Consider the following 21,317-nt stretch of genomic DNA (forward strand, 5'->3'; position numbering starts at 1 on the left):
GTGGTAGAGGAGGCAGGTTTGGGAGGTGCTGTCAAAGAAACCTTGGCAAGTTGCTGCAGTGCATTTTGCAGATAGTACACACTGCAGATACAGTGCACTGGTGGTGAAGAAAGTGAATATTTAAGATGATGGGCGGGGTGTTGACCACACAGGCTGCTTTGTTCTGGACAGTGTTGAGCCTTTTGAGTGTTGTTGGAGCTGCACTCATCCATGCAAGTGGAGAGTATTCCATCACACCTGATTTATGCCTTTGTAGATGGTGGATAGGCTTTGGAGAGTCAGGAGGCGAGTTACTCACTGCAGGCACCAGTGTCACCATAAGCAATCCAAGTCAGGTACAGCACAGCCAGATACAGAGAGGAGTCTTAACATTACACTCATCCTCAATCTCAGAAGATCAACCATGTCACACCATACCAGTATAAATATTTTCCATTTGTTATGAAACACACCTTGCCTAAACTCATCCCTTGCAGAAAAAGGAGACTTTTATCCCATCAGTTACAGGGATAAAATGCCAGCATCTAATTCTTTGTGCCTCCCAGTTCCCCGAAGAATGTTTTGAAGGTTCAAAAACTTAATGCCCAACTAGAAACGTTCTATTAGTAGAAACAACAAGTTATGATCTGGAATACGCTGCCTGAATGGATGGTGAAAATAGATTTCAGTAGTGACTTTCTAAAGGGAATTGGATATGTACTTGAAAAAAAAATGTAGGACTATGGGGAAAGAGCAGGGGGAGTGGGACTAATTGGATAGTGCTTTCAAATCACCGGCACAGACACAATGGACTGGAAGGCCTCCTTCTGTGCTGTATGATTCCATTAGAAACCTATTTCATTCTGTTGCTGTGTTAATCACTTGTGTCTCATTTTTCTCTGTGATAACTTCTATGACCTCCTTCAGGAACTTACGAAAACAATGTTTAATTTGACAGGACAGCACGTTAGGTTGACAAAACTCTAATTGAAAGTCTCATGTGAAGCAATGTGACACCCTCCCCTGGTTAGTTGACTCCAGCTTGGAGTTACAAGAATTATTTCTTCATGGAAAGGAAGGTTTTTGCCCATATAAGTAGTGTACATTTTGCATACAATATGCACCTGAGTATATGATCGATCTCAAGATGCACAATGATGATTGTGACACTGGGAGAAACTTCAGTAATCAAAGGGTAATAAAATAAAAAGCAGTATAAGTAGTAGAAACAGCCAGAGTTAATTTTTCATTGAAATTACACCAAGACCTTAGCAAACTAAAGATAAATAATGAAATTAATATTAGTTAAGACACAGTTGCATAACCATGACTGACTGTGTTGATGTGCTCTTGTATTAGAACTTAGAGATTGACATAAAAGAACTACTGTCAAAATTATCAAAGCATGATCTGCAGTTGATTGATCTGAAATTCTGTAGCATGTATATATTATTTCATAACTTATCTTGCTGGACTGTTGGATCAGTAGTAAACTCTGATTGTTTTAACATTTTCTACCACATCACTTTTTTATACTACACCCGTATTAATGGAAATCAGCACTTTGTAATTTTTGTTTTTATATCTTTGGTTTAGCACAGCTCCAGTGCGGAGTATGAGCATTCTGAATCTTGCAGAGAGGTCAAATGTTGTCCTCCCTCCTCCAGATTACATCTCAGATCCAGTTAAACATCACAACAAGGAAGTATCATTCCACTCTTACAGCAGTGCCCCAAGCAGAGGAATCATACCCCAACCAGACAATACAAGTTCAGTAAGTACCCATCAAAGATCAAACATACCAACCACCTTTTATATAAAATATCAATGATTATAAGGTTGTTCTTGTATTTAATTCCAGAACTATTGTCATTTTTCTTCTTGAAGTCTCATGTTATGTGCCAGTAATACAAAAGCAAAACTAGCTTCTCCAAAATTCCATACTGAAAGCATAATACAATCTCCTACATGTATGCTGTGGTTCAGTTGTAGCACTCTCGCCTCTAAGTCAGAGGGTTGTGAGTCCAAGCTCCACTCCAGAGACGTGAGCGCAAAATTAACACTGACCAGAATTCCATCCCTTCAACACATTTTATGTTGAGAAGGTTGATAGCCATCAGATCAAAGTTGACCATTTGTGAGTTTTGACTTGCTTTAATAAATCTGTGGAACCAATACTTGAGTTTAATGTGTAATTTGCAAATTAGGGAGCTCCATAAAACTTCAGTACAGTTCCTGGCTCCAAGTTGTCCATATTTAAACTAAGATAAAATCAACTTCATGGCAAACTTTAATGCATAGCCAAGTACATAGAATGTTGTGTTCTTTTCTGCACAGTAAATACAGACAACAGATTTACAGAAAGTAGAGATGGATAGAGTACAGAATAAATATGTTCCCTGCTAGTAAAAAGGGGATACATGAGAGTATAGAATTCAATAGATAAAGGGATTAAAACTAAACTGAAACTTAATAGGTATCTGAAAATTAGGATTAAAATATAAAGAAAATCATGAAAAGTATAGCTTGTTTATTAGAGAGGTGAAAAGGGAGATGAGAAGGATTTAATGGGAATATGAAAAACGCCAGCAAGTAATAATAGGAAGTAATAGTGATTTTCTAAGCTTAAGACAAGTTGGAGACCATTTACAGATGAAATAGAGAGTCTAATTGTTAGAAAAACTGAGGCATATGATATGAAAGGAAATGTGGCAAGGGTAAGAAGTTAGTTGATGACAACACAAGACTTGAGATACTGGGACTATTTCCGCTGGAGCAAAGGTGACTAAGGATAGATTTAATGGAAGTCTTTGGACTTATGAAGTGTTTTGTTAGTGAATAGCAAAAACTATTTCCTCCAGTTGTGGGGTCAGTGACAGGGATTTAATTCACATTGAGAAGTTACAAGCAATTTCATTATGCAGAAAGTTGCTGGGGCTTGAAAGGTTTTGCCATAGGAAATGTTTATGGCAGAGACCACTGCATCTTTCAGTGGAAATTTGGATAAATATTTGAAACTGCATAAAGCTGTGGAGAGTGAGTGAGGTTTTTAATTTTGGATTGCTCTAGCCAAGGGCCAGCACAGATATGATGAACCAAATGGCCCCCTCCTGTGCTTTAACGTTTCATTGAGATGCCCAATGTACATGCATTTTAGTGGTGTGGAATACAGATCTCAGTTCAATAGTACTGGTAGTATGGTATTTGTAATTAATCAATTACAGGCTTTTCTTGCTCTCTTTCCCTGTTCCAGTACTAACTGAGTATTTATAAACAGATCAAGACACAGACCTAGAAATGTTATATAGTTCAGTGAGTGTTGACTTCAGTAAACCAGAAAATCATTCTCCATTAGTACTTATGAAATAGTTTTAGTAAGGCTGAATCCTGAATTGATTCTAGATTTTACATTTAAAAGGTTTAGGTTAATTTCCACTCCCCTTCAAGTCAGCTTGCACCATGCTGCTGCCTGGAAGGATGGCAGATGTGTTCCTAAGCTATACTACCCTGTTACAGACCATTTGGAAGTCCTTTCACATCAGTTGTGTGAAATATTATGTAAAGCTGCAACATTTGGGTTCTGGTTAATGACTTTTATATTCTCATGTGTCATAATTAGAAGCAGCAGCTGTTCATTACCTATGCTATTTTCAGTAACCGCATTAAGGTATTTTTACGTCCAGAGGACAAATTAAAAATGTAACATAAAATACCGTTTTATTAAAAACAAAAAAATCATCAAACTAGGACATTGAATGTATTTTTTATTTTATATAAGTAATATCCTTCCAGAGAAAAAGTGTTTCTTATTTTAAAATTTTTAATGAAAGGTTACCAAGTTCTTTTCTATCTAAATTGTCATCAGCTCATTTAACTTTTTTCTTATTAATCCTAGGAGTGAGTTTGATACTCGCAAGGCCAGCATTTATTAACCATCCCTAATTACCCTTGATCAGGTGGTGGTGATCTACTTTCTTGAATCACTGCAGTGGTTTAGCTGCTCTCATAGTGATGTTATGGAGGGAGTTCCAGAATTTTGACCGAACAACAATGAAGGAACAGCAATATAGTTCTATGTCAGAATGATGTGTGGCTTGCAAAGGAACTTGCAAGTGGTGGTGTTTCTGTGTGTCTCTGCCCTTGTCCTTCTAGGTGGTAGGGGTCGCAGGTATGGAAACTGCTGTCATAGGAGCTTTGGCAAACTGCTGCATGTTTCATATGTTGGTTGCATGGTCCATGTTATCTTGAGTAACTGTAGTCTGACTCAGGAAGGTTGCTACAAAATGCTTTATTTACACTATGTACATGATGAGCTACTAATTAGGCACATCCCTTTTGACTACAGAGTATTGCACCTGCTATACAGAGTGTCTAGCACCCAACTACTGATGTCACTGTATATATCACTAAGTCAATACCATAACTATTCTATTCACCCATTATACTACACCTCCCCCCATGTTTAGTATCAACTTTAATAATGTTAAACTACTTACTTTATCTCTACCCCACCACCACCACCTCCTGCAAAGTTCACAGGTTAAACTTTTGAGGTGCCTTCAAAACTTTCCCTGATCTCATTTTGACCACAGAGCAGGATTGGTGATCTTGAACTGGGTCATTAGATGGGTCAGCATTCCCCAAGTTGATTCATCTATCCTTCGAATCTTCATCTGAAATCATGAGGTAATCGAACACCTTTGTTCTTGTAGGTGCCAATGAAATCAGTGCTTTTGTTTTCTCAAAGTGCCTCCTGGTGTTTGGATGAGATAGGAATATGGGTGTTCCATTCATTGAAGGACTATGCCTTCAGATTTTCAGTCCAGAATCAAGACCTTCTGACTTGGGGCTGGAGTCTTGACTCTGCCTGGAGTTACACCAGTTCTTTTGCTTTTCATGTAGGCCAGTCTCCATGTTCCTCACTCTTTTATGGTCAGCTACTGTAATGTTGGGCTGCAAGTTCTGTTGCAGCAAAGGAACTGGCACTGACCCATGAGCAGTTCCACCAGTGAAAACCCATTAATTAGCTAAAGGTGTAGCTCTGTAGTGCAGCAGGGCTGAATTCCAGTCAATTCTTAGTCATTAACATCTTAATAGTTTTCACAGCTCTTTCAACCTCTCCATTGGCTTGTGGGTGGAGAGGAGATCTGGTAATATGGGTGACTTCACAGTGATCTGTAAATTTTTTGAAGTGTTCATTGACAAATTGCAGCCCATTATCTGAAACATTTTCATCTGGAAAGCCGTCTGTGGAGAATATGTTCTTTAACGCCCGTGTCACAATCACTTTCAACCATTAGGAATAATAGTCCAGTGGTAACAAGGTATGTTTTTCTGCGAAAGTCGAAGAGGTCAAGTCCCAGTTTCTGCCAAGGTCTATGTAGGAAGCAAGAAAGTAATAGAGGCTCTATGGGTGGCTGGCTATTATTTTCGCAAGTGTGGCAGGACAAAACAAAATCTAGGATGACCTTTGAAATGCCTGGTTGCCATCACAGATGACTGCGCACATGCTCTACACTTATCACCATGGTTTCTATGGAAAATCTCCTCTTGCATCATCTTGGTTATGACCAGGCGATGGTTGAAGACCAGAAGATCATTCACTATCGTTAGATGCTTTTGTTGTTCATGACACTTCAGTAGGAGCTAGCCAGTGGGACTGCATTTTGAACAACCTTTTTGGCGAAATTTGCAGACTTGGGCACATTCCACATCCTCCTTCCATGCTTCTCGAACCTTTTGCAGCTTCCGTGCAGAGACTGTTAGGGAGTTTGTTTTAATTAATAAGAATGTTTCCACCTCGAAAACAAGTATGAAGTCCTGGGTAACGGTTTGATCCACCATAGCTCTGGATAGGACATCAACTGTGGTCTGCAATTTCCCTAGCACATACACAGCTGTGTTCTGGTAACACATCAACTGAAGCCTGAACCTTTGGATGCACAGAGGTATTTTGATGATCTCTGTGGAATTCAAGATGGTGATTAATGATTCATGGTAGGTCTCAATTTGGAAAGGTAAACCCATCAGGTAGTGAGAGAATCTCTCCACTGGCCATGTCACTACCAATGCTTCCTTCTCTATGGCTGTATAATGTTGCTTTGTTTCTGTCAACACCCTGGAGGCACAGGCTCTTTATTGCCATTCTTCTGGACTTGAATGAGTACAGCTCCAAGGCCTGTTGAGGATGCATCTGCAGCCACCACTGTGGACAAAGTTGGATCATAACGTGCTAGCACATCTGAAGAGGTGAGTCTTTCCTTTATTCACTGAAATGCATTGGTTTGTTCAATTCCCCAGATCCACTGTTGGCCCTTGCATAAAAGATTTCTTAAAGTTTCGGTAATGGTAGCTAAATTTGGAATAAATTTTCCAATTTGATTAACCATCCTGAGGAAACTCTGGACATCAGGATCACACTTGGGTTGTGAAAAGTTGTTGATGACTTTTGTTTTTGAGGGTCTACCATTACACCTTATTTTTGAATGATGTGCCCCAAGAATTTAATAGTAGTTTTGGCAAATTTCTCATTTAAGCCTCTTGTAGGGCTCTGAGAACCTTCAAACTCTGTGGTCGTGCTCCTGTCTTGTGGCTCCATGAATAAGGACGCCATCCATGTGGAAAATGACTCCTTGTTTATCTTCGAGAATATTGGACATGGTTCACTGGAATGTCTCCAATGAGCTGATGATACCCCGAAGTAAAGACGATTAAAACAGAAGCAGTCGAATGGAAAGATAAATGCTGTTAGCAGCCTGGACTCTTGGTCGAGGAGTATTTGCCAGAACCCACTATTAGTGTCACGTTTAGTGAAGAGGGTGCTGTTGGCAAGTTTTGCCAAGCTGTCATCCACTGATGCCATAGATGGACCTCTCTCTCGATTGCTTTGCTTAATTGTGTACGGTCAACACACAGCCTGAGCTGACCATTCAGTTTGGGGACTGTGACAAGCCCTGAACTCCACCAGGTTGGCTCTGGAACAGGTGATATGACACTTCTATGTAACATGCTGTGGAGTTCCTCTTAACTTTTGGCAGCAGTGGATGCAGTACCCTCCTGGGTATAAATAGGCATATCAACATAGCATCTGGAAGCAATGTAACATGGTATTCATGTTTGAGCTTACTGAGCCCCTGGAAGAGCTGTGGGAATTCTTGGTGGAATTCAGTCCAGTTGTCTGATTGTGGGATTTTGTCCACTTTTTGCAGAATTCCCAATCGGATGTACGCATTTCTGCTGAGTAAAGAGATGCTTTGATTATGCAAGATATAGAAGATCTCTGTGATCTGTTGCCTCTTGTGGTGAAGAGTGACAATGATCTGCCCTTTTACCTTCAGACTCATTCCACCTGGATCTTGAAGTTTAATAACAAAAAAACTGCGGATGCTGGAAATCCAAAACAAGAACAGAATTACCTGGAAAAACTCAGCAGGTCTGGCAGCATCGGCGGAGAAGAAGAGAGTTGACGTTTCGAGTCCTCATGACCCTTCGATAGAACTTGAGTTCGAGTCCAAGAAAAAGTTGAAATATAAGCTGGTTTAAGGTGTGTGGGGGGGGGGGCGGAGAGAGAGAGAGAGAGAGAGAGAGAGAAGTGGAGGGGGGGTGTGGTTGTAGGGACAAACAAGCAGTGATAGAAGCAGATCATCAAAAGATGTCAACAACAATAGAACAAAAGAACACATAGGTGTTAAAGTTGGTGATATTATCTAAACGAATGTGCTAATTAAGAATGGATGGTAGGGCACTCAAGGTATAGCTCTACTGGGGGTGGAGGGAGCATAAAAGATTTTAAAATATTTAAAAATTATGGAAATAGGTGGGAAAAGAAAAATCTATATAATTTATTGAAAAATAAAAGGAAGGGGGAAACAGAAAGGGGGTGGGGATGGAGGAGGGAGGTCAAGACCTAAAGTTGTTGAATTCAATATTCAGTCCGGAAGGCTGTAAAGTGCCTAGTCGGAAGATGAAGTGTTATTCGTAACAGCTCCTCTGACATGTCCTCCTTCTTCTTTAACCGAGGTTTTCCACCCACGGTCGTTGACAGGGCCCTCAACCGTGTCCGGCCCATCTCCCGCGCATCCGCCCTCATGCCTTCTCCTCCCTCCCAGAAACATGATAGGGTCCCCCTTGTCCTCACTTATCATCCCACCAGCCTCCGCATTCAAAGGATCATCTTCCGTCATTTCCGCCAACTCCAGCATGATGCCACCACCAAACACATCTTCCCTTCACCCCCCTTATCGGCATTCCGTAGGGATCGCTCCCTCCGGGACACCCTGGTCCACTCCTCCATCACCCCCTACTCCTCAACCCCCTCCTATGGCACCACCCCATGCCCACGCAAAAGATGCAACACCTGCCCCTTCACTTCCTCTCTCCTCACCGTCCAAGGGCCCAAACACTCCTTTCAAGTGAAGCAGCATTTCACTTGCATTTCCCCCAACTTAGTCTACTGCAATCATTGCTCCCAATGTGGTCTCCTCTACATTGGAGAGACCAAACGTAAACTGGGCGACCGCTTTGCAGAACACCTGCGGTCTGTCCGCAAGAATGACCCAAACCTCCCTGTCGCTTGCCATTTTAACACTCCACCCTGCTCTCTTGCCCACATGTCTGTCCTTGGCTTGCTGCATTGTTTCAGTGAAGCCCAACGCAAACTGGAGGAACAACACCTCATCTTCCGACTAGGCACTTTAGCCTTCCGGACAGAATATTGAATTCAACAACTTTAGGTCTTGACCTCCCTCCTCCATCCCCACCCGCTTTCTGTTTCCCCCTTCCTTTTTTTTTCAATAAATTATATAGATTTTTCTTTTCCCACCTATTTCCATAATTTTTAAATATTTTAAAATCTTTTATGCTCCCTCCACCCCCACTAGAGCTATACCTTGAGTGCCCTACCATCCATTCTTAATTAGCACATTCGTTTAGATAATATCACCAACTTTAACACCTATGTGTTCTTTTGTTCTATTGTTGTTGACATCTTTTGATGATCTGCTTCTATCACTGCTTGTTTGTCCCTACAACCACACCCCCCCCTCCACTTCTCTCTCTCTCTCTCTCTCTCTCTCTCTCTCTCTCTCTCTCTCTCTCTCTCCGCCCCCCCACACACCTTAAACCAGCTTATATTTCAACTCTTTCTTGGACTCGAACTCAAGTTCTGTCGAAGGGTCATGAGGACTCGAAACGTCAACTCTTTTCTTCTCCGCCGATGCTGCCAGACCTGCTGAGTTTTTCCAGGTAATTCTGTTTTTGTCTTGAAGTCTAATGTTTGATGGCTGGGCAGGAATTGTGTTGAGCCATGGCAAATGATCAGCCAGTATTGAAAAACAAGCTCCAGTGTCAAGCTTAAAGTCAGTTTTAAAGCCTTTAACTTCCAAAGTGATGGACCAAAAATCTTGTTCATGGTCCTTCCCCAAGGAAATCTGTGATGGCATTTATTTCCTTATGCCCAATATTTTGCGTGATCTGCGTGTCATACTTAATATGTTGCTTTCTTCCTTTAGTGGAATTTTTAAACTTACAGAACTGCTTGAAAAGTCCTGTCTTCCCACATTGGAAACATTCTGTACCCCTGATGGGCAATATTGCCATCTGTACTGCTTCTTTGCGCTGTAAGTAAGCACCTCAAGATGGCTGCTGTAGGGTTTCCCACCCTTTTGCCCAATTTGGCAGGCTTTTGAGTGAGCGGGGCTACTGCCTTTGAGCCTAAGTGAGAAGTAGACATGTCCGAAGCCTCAATGTGTATTGGGGAGAGGCCGATTTTGCTCCCTAAGTTCAGCCTGCAGTAACATATTGAAGCGCTTGATGGAGTGAGAGGTCATCTTTTGCCTGCAGAGCATTAGACAGCTCTTCATCACAGACTCCAACAATGCAGTTGCGAATAAGTTTATCTTTCAATGTTCCATACTCGCAATAATTAGCTAACTTATACGGGTCAGTAAGAAACAATTCGACAGATTCCCTGGTCTTTGGGATCTCTGAATTGCACTCACTCTACAACAAGGTTCTGTTTTAGAGTAAAACAGGCATCAAACGCTTTTAGGACAGTTTCGAAGCCTGCAGAAGTCTCTTCTACCTCCGGTCTCAGGAGGGCATTATCAGCGATTGGCCCTACGGCATAGAGGAATGAACTAACCTGGTGCTTCTGCTCTTTGGTGCTCAATACCTTAGGAAGTTTTTTCTCCACAAATTCTAATGTTAGCATCTCTGCAGGTCTTTGAGACTTTCAAACGGGTCAGCGACTGCAGTGCTGACATGGCTGCTGCTTTCCTGTGTGACTCCCTCATAGGTAGATTTTCAGATTCTTTCTTCTAACAGGTTTTCTTCCCATGGTTACTTCAAACTGCTTTATTTACACTGTATACACTATATACATAATGAGCTAATTAGATACATCCCTCTTGAATACAGGCTATTCCAGCTGCTGTAGACTCTCTAGCACCCGAATTCTGTTGTCGCTGTTACCTGATATGGATCACTAACTCATTACCATAACTATTCTATTAATCTATTATACTACATTGTAGTGCATCTTGTAGACATTGCTACCACTTTGCGCAGTTGGTGGATGGAATGAATATTTATGATGGTGGATGGGTCTCAAGCTTCATGAGTGTTGTTGGAGCTGCACTCATCCAGGCCATTGGAGATAATTCCATCACACTTCTGACTTGTGCCTTATAGATGGTGGACAGACATTGGGAAGTCAGGAGGTGAGTTACTTGCCTCAGAATTATGCATTTGACCTCCTATAACCACAGTATTTATGTGGCTGGTCCAATTAAGTTTCTGGTCAACGGTAACCACACCCCAACCCCCCCCACCCCCACTAAGCTGCTGATGGTGGAGATTTTAGCATTGGTAAAGCTGCCAGATTCCTGCCTGTTGGAGAAATATCCACACTGAAGGATGGGGATTATAGGGAAAAGTAATGGGAGCTTGTGAGAAAGGTACATTGATAATCATGGGTGATTTTAATCTACATATAGATTGGAGAAATCAGATTGACAAAGGTAAGATGAGATCTGAGTTCATAGAATTGTTTTTGGGACAGTTTCTTAGAGCAGCATGTTCTGGAGCCAACCAGAGGGCAAAAATAAAAACAAAAAAACTAAGAGGGCAGGCTGTTCTAGATCTGGTAAAGTGCCACGAGGCAAGATTACTTAATGACCTCATAGCAAAGGTGACCTTAGTTAGCAGTGATCATAATGTGATTGAATTTCGTATTCAGTTTGAAGGAGAGAACAGTGGGACTAATACTAATGTTTTAAACTTAAATAAGGGCAATTATGAGGATATTAAGACAGAGCTGGCTAAAGTGAACTGGGAAATTAGGTTAAGGGATAAATCAGTGGAGATGCAGTGGCAGATATTTAAGGAAATTTTCATAAAGGGCAGAAAAAATACATTCTAGTGAGAAAGAAAAACACTAGGGGCAGGACGCACCATATATAACCAACTAAAGAAGTTATAGATAGTATCAAATTGAAAGAAAAAGTGTAGAGTTCCACCAAGATTAATGGCAGGTCAGAAGATTGAACATAATCTAAAAAACAGCAAAGAATGACTAAAAGAATAAGGGAGAAATTGGAGTACAAGAGAAAGCTAGCTAGAAATATAAAAACAGTAAGAGTTTCTACAGGTATTTAAAAAGGAAAAGAGTAAGTAAAGTGAGTGTTGTCCTATAGAGTGTGTCCCTGGGGAATTAATAATGGAAAAAAAAGGAAATGACTGTGAATTGAAAAGATATTTTGTGTAAGTCTTTACTGTAGATCGTACAAATAATACCCCAGAAATAATTGTGAATCAAGAGGTGAAAGGGAGGGAGGAGCTTAAAACAATTCCAATCACCAGGGAAAGGGTATTGATAAAATTATTAGAGTTAAGAGCGGACAAGTCCCCAGGTCCTGATCTACTTCATCCTAGGGCCTTAAAAGTGGCTGCTGAGATGGTAGATGCACTGGTTGTAGTTTTCAAAAATTCCCTAGATTCTAGAAAGGTTCCTTAAGATTGGAAAATAGCAAATGTAACCCCTCTATTCAAGAAGGGAACAACCACAGCCATCTTCCTTTGTTCTAGGAATAACTCCAAATGGTGGAGAATTTTCCCCAGCAAGACAGAAAGTAGGAAGCTATGGACCAGTTAGCCTAACATCTGTCATTGGGAAAATGCTAGAATCTATTATTAAGAAAGTTATAGCAAGGCACTAAGAAAATCTCAATGCAATCAGGCAGAATCAACATGATTTTGTAAAATGGAAATAGTGTTTGACTAATTTATTAGAGTTCTTTGAAAAAATAACAAACAACATGGATAATGGGGAACCTGTGGATGTGGTGTACTTAGATTTCAAAAAGGCATTTGACAAGGTGCCATATCAAAGATTACTATACAAAATAAGAGCCCATGGTGTAGGGTAACATAGCATGGATAGAGGATTGTTTAGGTAACAGGAAACAGTAGGCATAAATGGGGCCATTTTTGGGTTCGCAAGGTGTAATGAGTGGAGTGTCACAGGGATCAGTGTCAAGGCCTCAACTATTTACAATCTATATCAATGACTTGGATGAAGGGATCTAATGTGTGGTTACTAAATTTGCTGATGACACAAAGATAGATAGGAAAGTAACTTGTGAAGAGAACATAAGGAGTCTGCAAAGGGATATAGATAGGTTAAGTGAGTGGCCAAAAATTGGCAGATGGAGTATAATGTGGAAAAATGTGGAAAAACTTGTCAGTTTTGCTGGGGCTCTTTGATGCCACACTTGGCCAAATGCTGCCTTGATGTCAAGGGTAGTCACTCTCACATCACCTGTGGAATTCAGCTCTTTTGTCCATGTTTGGACCAAGGCTGTAATGAGGTCTGGAGCCAAGAGGTCCTGGTGGAACCTAAACCAAGCATAGGTGTGCAGGTTGCTGAGTAAGAGGTGTAGCTCTACTGGAATAGCTTGGTTAAGGGTACAGCTAGTTCTGGAGCACAAGTTTTCAGTACTACAGCCAGGATGTTGTCAGGGTCCATAACCTTTGTTGTATCCAGTGCCTTCAACCATTTCTTGATATCATGTGTAGTGAATCTAATTGTCTGAGGACTACCATCTATGATGGTGGGGAACCTCAGGACGAGAATGAGATGGCTCATTTACTCGGCAATTATGGCTGAAGATGATTGCAAATACTTCAGCCTTGTCTTCTGCACAAATGTGCTGGCCTCTGTTAAGGATGGGGGTATTTTTGGAGCCACTTCCTCCAATTGATTGTTTAACTGTCTATGACTGGATGTGCCAGGACAGCAGAACTTTGATCTGATCTGTTGGTAGTGGCATCTTGTAGCTCTATCTATAGCATTCTGCTTCTGCTGTGTAATTCTGCGCTGTTGCAGATTGGCACCTTATTTTCAGGTATGCCTGGTGCTGCTCCTGGAATGCTCTCCTACACTTCATTGAACTAGTGTTTGTTCCCTGATTTGATGTTAATGGTAGAGTGAGGGATATGCCAGGCCATGAGGTTACAGATTGTGGTTAAGTACAATTCTGCTGCTGCTGGTTGCCCACAATGCCTCATGTATGCCCAGTTTTGAGCTGTTAGGTAAGTTCTGAATCTATCCCATTTAGCACAGTAGTAATGGCACACAACATGATGGAGGGTGTCCCCAGTGTGAAGACAGGTTTTCATTTCCACAAGGACTAAGCAGTAGTCAATTCTGTCAATACTATCATAGACAGACAGATGCATCTACAACCGGTAGATTGGTGAGGATGAAGTCAAGTCGGTTTTTACTCTCAACACTTGTCCCAGGCCCAGTCTGGTAGATATATCCTTCAGAGACGTGTGATCAGCAGTGGTGATGGGCATTATACTGCCCCCCGTCCTCCCCATCCCCAACCAGAGTATATTTTGCATCCTTGCAACCCTTAGTGCTTCTTTGAATTGGCATTCACCAGTTTACCAGCTGGGGGAAGGCAGAAGGTGGTAATCAGCAGAAGGTTTCCTTGCCCATGTTTGATCTGATGCCCTGAGACTTTGAAGTCTAGAGTCAATGCTGAGGGCTCACAGAACCACTCCCTCCTTACTATAAACCTTTGGTATGCTATGTCCTGTCCCATCGGCAGGACAGACCCAGGGATGGGACATTGGCTGTAAGGTATGATTTGGTGAGTATAACTATGTCAGGTTGTGGCTTGACTAGTCTGTGGGACAGCTCTTCCAATTTTGGCACAACTACCCAGATGTTAATGAAGAGAACTTTGGAGTATGCCTAGGTACTTAAATCATTGCCAGGTGGTATGTCCAGTTTTATTATTCTTTTACTTTTCTGTAGCGGTTTTATACAACTGAGTAACTTGCTAAGCTATTTCAGAGTCAACCGCATTACTTTAGATCAGGAGACACATGTAGGCCAGACTGGGTAAGGATGGGCTCCCCTGAAGGGCATTAGTGAGCCAGATGGGTTGTTATGACAATCTGGTGGTTTAATGATCATTATTAATGAGATTAGCATTACATTCTAGATTTATTAATTACATTTAATTACCCATAGTGCCATAGTGAACCCAGAGTATTAATCTGCACTTTTGGTTATTATTCAGTGACATAATCAGTATGTTACCATTCCCCTCAGCTTGTAGCTTTCAAGTTGTGCATGTTTCTATAAAATAGCATGAGACATTTGAAAGGCAGTGTACTACAAAGTAGAATTGGAGAAATGTACAGAGTTATTCAACATTTTGATCTAAATTATAAGACTTCTCAAGATTAAGTCAAATGTTATTCTAAAGGAAAGTGATGGAAACTAAATGTAATTCTCCCTAATTTGACTGCTGTTGTCATAAAAGATAGAACCTCCACTTGCATTGAGGCAAGTTCCTGCTTCTGGATATGATTAATTATGGCATCGAGGTTCCTTTGACATGGCAAACACCATGAGGATGAAATTGGTCTATGGCAGCAGCCTGAAAAAGGTTCCTAGTGTATAGGCAGCCTGTTATACACTGTACCAGCTGTTACTTTCCGTTGACTTGGAAAATATCACCAAGATTTTTAATTTCAAACCAAATAAAGATGGCAGTGAGTCTAGAAACGGAATCTCCAGAAAGAGTTTGAACTAACATCCTGTGAACTTCAGTGAACAGAAGATGGACACGATAAAAGTATCTTCTGCTGATTCTCTACAAGCTTGTCTCAGGCTGCTGGTATAGCCTCCACTCCCTGATATGTTTTGTGGTGGAAAATAAAAGGTTAATAGCAAAGGAGATTAGTGATGGCAATCTTCACCAAACCATTGGGGGAACTGCTGGTCAAAGACTAGATAGTCTCAAAAAGGTGCTAATGTCAATTGTTGAGTCACCTAGACTGGTGTTGAACTTCCCTGTAACTAATTGAAGAATGGTATTGTTCTCAGTTTAACAGTTCTCAGATAGTGAATAATGTACATTACCATATTTATCAAGGCCTTAACCTCTACCTTTCATCCAAATTCTTTGGGCTTTGCATCAACTGAAGGATGAATGACCTGCTCCCAGACCTCTGTATTGCTGAGAGCCAGCTATATGAGAGAGTTCTGATAATAACAATTTTTTCCCCCCCACCTTCTTCAAATCCTCCCCTTCCCAGCCTGATTTTTAACCTCCATAATCCTAGGCAACTGAGTTCAATTGTAGCTTTTACTCAGCATAGATCCAGGGTCCAAACATTAGGTCCTTACAGGTTCGTATGGTTTAGCTACTCTTTGTGTCAGCTTACTGAACCATCTGGGACCTTTATTGGTTTATATCTTTACTTTTCCTTTGAAAATGGCTGGCAAGTGCATCAATTTTTTTTTTACTTGCTATTATCTACTTCTTCACAATCACTGTGACCTAAAAACTGTTTAATTTAGCTATTGCCAATGTGCAGTGGCTTGGAACATTCTCATGAAGCCCAAACCTGCTAGATATTTTGCAAATGTCACTATTTAACACTGCTATATATTCACTGCCCCTAGCATTTTGCCTATTTACATTCATAAAAGTTAATTGTACAATCACTGCATTAGCAAGGAGTGAATTGTAAAACTTTATTACTTTGAAACAGAATTGATAGCAGTATTCCGATTTTACCGACATGTAATGCCAGATTGAAAATGGTTTGAACCTTCTTGCACTTTAGGAGTAGAGAGCCTGGCTATCAAGAATGTTTAATTGCTGAATGCCAGTAAAAACAATAGTGCTTGAAGGAATTCTGATTTAGATTTTAGGAGACAAAATAACTGGAATTTAGTTTCGGATTTTATCAACAAATAATTGTTTTTAAACCAGTCTTCATATTTGGTTTCTTCTCAATTATTCGTACCCTTGGATATGAAATTAAAAATAAATCTGCTGTGGTAGGGTGTGTAGAGCTTGTTATTCTGGAAGTATGGTATGGAGAAAGCAAGTTACTTTCACCTATTCTGACATGGATTTTTTTTTCAACAAGTGCACTTAAATATATGAAAATATTGCCATTATATTTCTGTGTAAAATGTTCAAGTTTGTCTTGCACAAATTTTCTCCATGCAAATACATGTTTACCTAGCAAAATAAATTATGTAATATTATGGATGAAATTTTGGTTTTGCTTTCCATCAGGAGTAGAGTAGATCAAAGTGTTAGCGACTGGTGATCTTCAAGTGTAATTTGACACAGATTGGCAATCTCGTTGAGAAGGATGATTAATGCAATGAAATATAGAATTTCTCACTGGTACGAGAGATGTTCTTTTCAGCCTTGATTTGAGGCATATTTATGAGAAGAGAGTGTAGGGTTGACTTGTCCTGTGTACGACCTAGAAATGCTTTATGCTAACATTGAGTGCCCAAAATAGAAATATTCCCAAGTGCCGACATTACTCATCTGGAACATGCAAACTTTACAAAAAATATAAATTCTATTTTGTAAAATGTTTACAAGCATTACTGTAGACACGTGAGTTATCTTTGGAAAAGGGATCATTGTTACAGTGATTTGAGATGCAATGATTGTAATATAACAATTTTGGAAATGTTGGGCATGCAAATCCAGAATTCAATATTTAAAAAGCTATTAGAAACAAATGTGTAAAAACTGCAGCTGTTGCATTATGTCGTAGTGATCAATTAGGCTGGGAACTTGGAGTTTTGATATTTGGATCAAGACGTCCTTTGCCTGTAATTGTTTTATCAATCCATAAAGGATTTATTGCAATTGAAAAGAAGTGCTTGGCACAGCCGCTAGCTAGAAGTTCAGCAGAAGATTCATGTGACATGAACAGGTGACTCTGTTTGAAATGAGAACCAAATTTTTCAACATTAAACATTAACTAGTAGTTTTAAATGTAGAAAAGCATGGGCTATGGGAATAAAGTACCCAGTTCCTCATAACCCCAAGCCATTAAATTCTATACCAAACCAAAACAAAAACAAAAACAAAAATACCTGGAAAAACTCAGCAGGTCTGACAGCATCTGTGGAGAGGAATACAGTTAACGTTTTGAGTCCGTATGACTCTTCAACAGAACTAAGGAAAATAGAGGAGAGGTGAAATATAAGCTGGTTTAAGGGGGGGCGGGACAGGTAGAGCTGGATAGAGGGCCAGTGATAGGTGGAGATAGCCAAAAGATGTCATAGACAAAAGGACAAAGAGGTGTTGACGCTGGTGATATTAGCTAAGAAATGTGCTAATAGGTGACATTAAGGGTAAAAAGCAGGACAAGCAAGGTACAGATAGCCCTAGTGGGGGTGGGGTGGTGGGAAGGGATCAAAATAGGCCAGAAGGTAGAGATAAAACAATGGATGGAAATACATTTAAAAATAATGGAAATAGGTGGGAAAAGAAAAATCTATATAAGTTATTGGAAAAAAGGGAAATCAGAAAGGGGGTGGGGATGGAGGAGAGAGTTCATGATCTAAAGTTGTTGAACTCAATATTCAGTCCAGAAGGCTGTCAAGTGCCTAGTCGGAAGATGAGGTGTGTTCCTCCAGTTTGCATTGAGCTTCACTGGAACATTGCAGCAGGCCAAGGACGGACATGTGGGCATGAGAGCAGGGTGGTGTGTTGAAATGGCAAGCGACAGGGAGGTCTGGGTCATGCTTGCAGACAGACCGAATTCTACACAATGATCGCTTTAACAAAGTCTTTCAAATGATGAAAATATAGAATTTAATTATGTTTTCACCATTTGAAAGACTTTGCTAAATTGACCATCGTGTTCCCTGAGAGTTATTGCTTCTTTACTGGATTTTGTAAAAACAGTGCACAGTCAATCTAGCAGGCATGTTTGGATAACCTTTAGCTAGTGTACCTTCCAAAAATCCATTGATTGCATACCATGGAATTTAATTTAAGGAATATATTGAAGATGTATTTTTTTAGCAGAATCAGTTGCCATATTCCTGTGTCCCGTTACTCGGGTATTTTTTATACCTTTCTTCCTTTTCCTGAAAGTCAGCCATACTGGTGTATAGTTCCATTAGTGCAATTTGTCTTCTGAAATCTTATCTGGTTCATCACTCTTTGAGTGCGATGACAAGCAATCTGAACACAGGCATTTCAGTATGCCCTCATCTGAGACCTACAATCAATAGAACGAACCTTCTGTTCTCTTTTCCCTCCAACCCTTGCCCCACCCTCACTTCCAACCTATAAACTGAAGTTGTTGGCCATTGTGATCTGGAAGTTTCCTTTGCAGATGTGGGAATCTTGCTCCCCTGGATGACTTTTACATTGAAACTTCAGTCTGGGAGTTGCAGGTTCTTTTCAAGGATGGTTTATGTCATGGAGTGGGGTGTATATCTCTCTTAATTTACTATAGGTCATTGTCTTTCTCCCCCATGACTACAATCAAAATGCATCTTCTTGAGTCTATCCTCTATGCATTCCCTGTAACTCCCAGGGTGTCCAAAGGATGGGCTCCCCTACACTTCCTACACTTGCAAAGCACATATCCTTTAGCTCAGATTTTGGAATTCTCTAAACTTTGCAAGTTTGGAACTGGTGAAGCTTACCCCCAGTGCAGCGATGCAGTCTTTATATACCCTTTTTGCTTCACTATATAACAATATACTGAAATTGACTCAGACTCTGGCAAATATCTTGAATCGTTTTGGCTGTTTGGTCCAACATTGGGGTGAAAGACTCTTGAAATTGTCACTTGGCATACCTGTACCTGGAGTGGGGCCTTTGTTCTAGCCTTTGACTTTTTAGTTGTTGGGGGTTGGCGAGGGGAGTTGTGGTTGGGAAGTGACATACCACTTCTCACCATCAAGAGAATTTGAGCTGGGGTACCTGACAAATTGAATAAGAGATGTCCAATCTATTATCTATTCTGCTGACCTGCTACACATCAGTCTTTTGTTTATGCAATGGTCATATTGCAGCTGCGCTTTAGGTATGGAAGGGAAAACATCAGACCCTAATCCTGGAGTCCTTTATCAAGTTCAAACAATGGGTCTCATGGCTTCAGCCTAAGGCAATGACCGACAACTACAGTGAATGTCACAGACATGGGCATATGGTCCATGACTCATGGGGAATTTATTCAACTACCTGATTTGGCTTTGTGTCTCTTCACTCCCATTTGAAGCTGCAACAGCAACTGTTACAGATAGGAATGGCACTCAGTCAGGCTGAAATGGGGAGCATCAATAGTACCATTCCTTTGAAATTAAGGGCCACATGCCATGCAGCTGATGACAGATGGGCCAGAAAACCTCTCACCACAAGCTCCTGTGGACCTGGTCCCAACCGGCCAAAGGCTTTGAAAACACATTAGAGATGTCCCCAACTGTGTGGTTTCAGCAAAACAATTGAATGTCAAGTTCACTCCAGTATTGTGCGGAGAATGTTTTTTGTTTGTTGAAGACAATCCTACAAGATAAGTAATCTTTCTCACCTCTTTGTCATGCCATTTAAGCTTTGGACATTGCAATTAATTCATTTGTGGCAGTTTCTGGCACCATATTATCCCAACACAGAGGCCACTTTTAAGGAAATAGATTGAAATTAGGTGTTAAGGCAATTATCTTAGAAGCCAAGGAACACTTTTATGAGATAACGATTCTCACAGAATGCCTGATCATCTCTCAACATTGACCCATTACAGTTTACTTTGTACTTATGTTTTAGTATGTGTCAGTTTGACTTGAATTTTATGCATTTTTGTCTTTGAAACCATTTGTTTGGAATATTTATTGAACTGATATAAAGTCAGTCAATGTGGCATAGGCCATGATGCTGCAATCCTACAAGGTTTATTTTAAATAACTCTTGGGATATGGACATCACTAGCGAGGCTGGCACTCAATGCTCATCCCCAGTTGATAAGATGGAGGTGGGCTTTCACCTTGAACTGCTGCTGCCCGTGTGGTAAAGGTGCTTCCATAGTGCAGTTACTTCGGGAGTTTCAGGATTTTGACCAAGTGACCATGAAGGAATCGTGTTGTATGTCCAAATCTGGATGGTGTGTGATTTGAAGAGGAACTTGTAGTTGGTGGTGTTCCCATGCACCTACTACACTTGTCCTTCTACATGGTAGAGTTCATAGTTTTGGGACGAATACACGTGTGCCTTTGAAAGAATTGCAAGAGTGCAGAAAATCCTTCCATTGCAATGCATGGAAAGAACATTTTAGGAGATTTTTAGCACATAGTTAATAATTAAATTATTAATTTATTTATTCAGTTAGTAGTCTCTTTATTTTAAAGATCTCTGACTGGCAGTGAAAGGGGGAGGGTTGAAAAAGAACAAAAGGGATGGTCTGTTTTTGGGTGGAAGACAAGGGAGGTTAAATAACAAAAGATTTGCTGGTGGAGAGCCAAAGGGAGTGGTAATGGGATAAATAAAGAAACCAGAAATGTCCTGAGGAGGCGTGAATGACAGAATGATGAGCAGCCAGCATCCAAAAATAAAAACAAGTGGAAAACCGAAACCAACAAAGGGAAACGAAACAAAATGGAGGCAGAGAATTCAGTCTGAAATTGTTGAACTCAATGCTGAATTTGAAAAACTGTAAAGTGTCTGCTAAAAGATGTGGTGCTGTTCTAGCTGCTTATGTTGAGCTTTATTGGAACACGGCAGGAGGCCAAAAACAAATGAGAGCGAAGTGGAAAATTAAAACAACGGGTGACCAGAAGCTCAGGGTCATGCTTGAGAACTGAATGGAGGTGTTCCACAAAGTGGTCATCCAATCTGCCTTTGGTCTCCCCATTGTAGAACAGGCTACAAGGTGCAAGGGCAGAGGGACCTGGGTGTATATGTGCATATATTATTGAAGGTGGCAGGACAAGTTAAGAGAGTGGTTAATAAAGCATATAGCCTCCTGGGCATTATCAATAGAGACAT

At 40.6% G+C, this 21,317-nt stretch overlaps 1 protein-coding gene across 4 annotated transcripts in view; it reads left to right on the plus strand.

Annotated features, from left to right (window-relative positions):
• The window catches only part of baiap2l1a (BAR/IMD domain containing adaptor protein 2 like 1a), a 166,874-nt gene that overhangs the window by 110,247 nt on the left and 35,310 nt on the right, over positions 1-21,317 (plus strand). For 3 of the 4 annotated variants that reach the window (XM_041206417.1, XM_041206418.1, XM_041206419.1), the window contains one exon: positions 1,576-1,753. In XM_041206417.1, the coding sequence (XP_041062351.1) occupies positions 1,576-1,753 (178 nt within the window). The remainder of the gene's footprint in view (positions 1-1,575; positions 1,754-21,317) is intronic. The other variant, XR_005945304.1, reaches the window with a different exon arrangement.

This window comes from Carcharodon carcharias, chromosome 15 (genome assembly GCF_017639515.1).
Source record: "Carcharodon carcharias isolate sCarCar2 chromosome 15, sCarCar2.pri, whole genome shotgun sequence".
NCBI classification, from domain to species: Eukaryota; Metazoa; Chordata; class Chondrichthyes; order Lamniformes; family Lamnidae; genus Carcharodon; species Carcharodon carcharias.